The 1911-nt window shown below is 64.0% G+C and overlaps 1 protein-coding gene across 1 annotated transcript in view; it reads left to right on the top strand.

Moving 5' to 3' along the window:
* FURIN (furin (paired basic amino acid cleaving enzyme)) overlaps positions 1–1911 on the top strand; it is a 12323-nt gene that overhangs the window by 7813 nt on the left and 2599 nt on the right. Inside the window, exons 8-11 of the mRNA XM_015567737.1 lie at positions 397–620; positions 1268–1368; positions 1487–1590; positions 1677–1794. Of these exons, the coding sequence (XP_015423223.1) occupies positions 397–620; positions 1268–1368; positions 1487–1590; positions 1677–1794 (547 nt within the window). The remainder of the gene's footprint in view (positions 1–396; positions 621–1267; positions 1369–1486; positions 1591–1676; positions 1795–1911) is intronic.

The following is a 1911-nucleotide window of genomic DNA, read 5'->3' as shown; positions in this document are numbered from 1 at the left end:
GGCGGCCGGGCCGGCCCTGCGGCAGGCTGGGCGCCCTGCTTTCCGCAGCGTCCTCCCTCATGTTCTTCTGTTTCTGCTTATTTATTGTGGGGCTCAATTTTAATTGTACACAGAGCGTGTCTATTAAAAAGTTAGGGGGCTAGAAGGACAGCAAAAGAGAAAAAGGAAATTAAAATCACCCATCCCTCCACCTCCTGGAATCGCCACTCTGGGCCTTGGTGGTCCAGGTGTTCTGTTCGTTTGTGCACAGGCGGACATACTGGCAGGTGTCCCTGCCCCACCAGGGGGCCTGGGCCGGTGGGCGGGGGTCCCTGAGGCCCCAGCCTCCCCGTCTCCAGCGGCGTCTCTTCCTGCCAAGCCTCCCCCAAGGCCCGTTCCTCGGTGACCCCGTTCCGCTCTGTCCCCAGGGCCGCGGGGGTCTGGGCTCCATCTTCGTCTGGGCCTCGGGGAACGGGGGCCGGGAACACGACAGCTGCAACTGCGACGGCTACACCAACAGCATCTACACGCTGTCCATCAGCAGCGCCACGCAGCTGGGCAACGTGCCCTGGTACAGCGAGGCCTGCTCCTCCACGCTGGCCGCCACCTACAGCAGCGGCAACCAGAATGAGAAGCAGATCGTGAGTGCCCGTGGGCGCGGGGAGTGGGCCGCCCGCCAGCTCTGCCCAGGCCCGTCTGCCTCCCACCCGCACGCGGCCGGTGACACAGTGGCTCCTGCATCGTGGTGTGGGAGTTGGGGGGCTCTCTGAGACTCTTGGGGGCCGTGGAGCCCCTGAGAAGTGTAGACTCTCCCTAAAAACGATCTTTCTTTTTTAATACATTTTTTTATTGATTTTAGCGAGGAAGGGAAAGGGAGAGAGAGGGAGAAACGGCAGTGATGAGAGAGAATCATTGACCCGCTGCCTCCTGCACGCCCCCTACTGGAGATTGAGGCCGCAGCCCGGGCCTGTGCCCTTGATTGGAATCCAACCCGGGACCCTTCAGTCTTGAAGGGTCTATCCACTGAGCCAAACCGGCCAGGGCCAATCATTGCTCTTAATGATCTCCAACCTCTAGTGCAATCCCCTTGTTCCTTGGGAGGGTGGGGAAGAGTCTGACACTGGCCTGTCCCTGGCAAGGCAGCACTGGGACCTACGGACTAGGCCTGGCTCGCCCTCCCTCCTCCCCCGCCCCCCGTGGGCACAGGGCCTGTGGCAGAGGGAGGGCAGGCAGGGGGCCGCCCTGGTCTCCACTCACCACATGCCCAACACCACTGTTGCCCCCGCAGGTGACCACTGATTTGCGGCAGAAGTGCACCGAGTCGCACACGGGCACCTCGGCCTCTGCCCCCCTGGCAGCTGGCATCATCGCTCTCACCCTGGAGGCCAAGTAGGTGGTGGGAGCAGAAGGGGAACCTTGTCCGTACAGCGCCCCCTGCAGGGCAGCCCCGTGTCTCTAGCGCCTTCGCCAGGAGACTGAGCCCCGCCTCCCCCTCCCTCCTCTGCAGTAAGAACCTCACCTGGCGGGACATGCAGCACCTGGTGGTACAGACCTCAAAGCCCGGGCACCTCAATGCTAATGATTGGGCCACCAATGGTGTGGGCCGGAAAGGTGAGGACAGGGTGCCCCGTGGGCCGGACTGGGGGTCCTCGGGAAGCACTCGGCCTCCCGGCTGACCCACCTTCCCCTCCCCACAGTGAGCCATTCCTATGGCTACGGCCTGTTGGACGCAGGCGCCATGGTGGCCTTGGCCCAGAACTGGACCACGGTGGCCCCCCAGCGCAAGTGCACTATCGACATCCTCACTGAGCCCAGGTGAGGGCTGGGGCTGGGGCTGGGCCGGGAGGGCCGGGAGGCCCCGAGAGGGGCGGGGTGTCCTCGGGCCCCTGCAGGCTCGGCTGAGGGACCCTCCTGTGCTCTCTGCTCAGGGAC

Source organism: Myotis davidii, unplaced genomic scaffold (assembly GCF_000327345.1).
Source record: "Myotis davidii unplaced genomic scaffold, ASM32734v1 scaffold324, whole genome shotgun sequence".
Classification (NCBI taxonomy): Eukaryota; Metazoa; Chordata; class Mammalia; order Chiroptera; family Vespertilionidae; genus Myotis; species Myotis davidii.
This window is presented reverse-complemented; position numbering and strand designations above follow the sequence as displayed.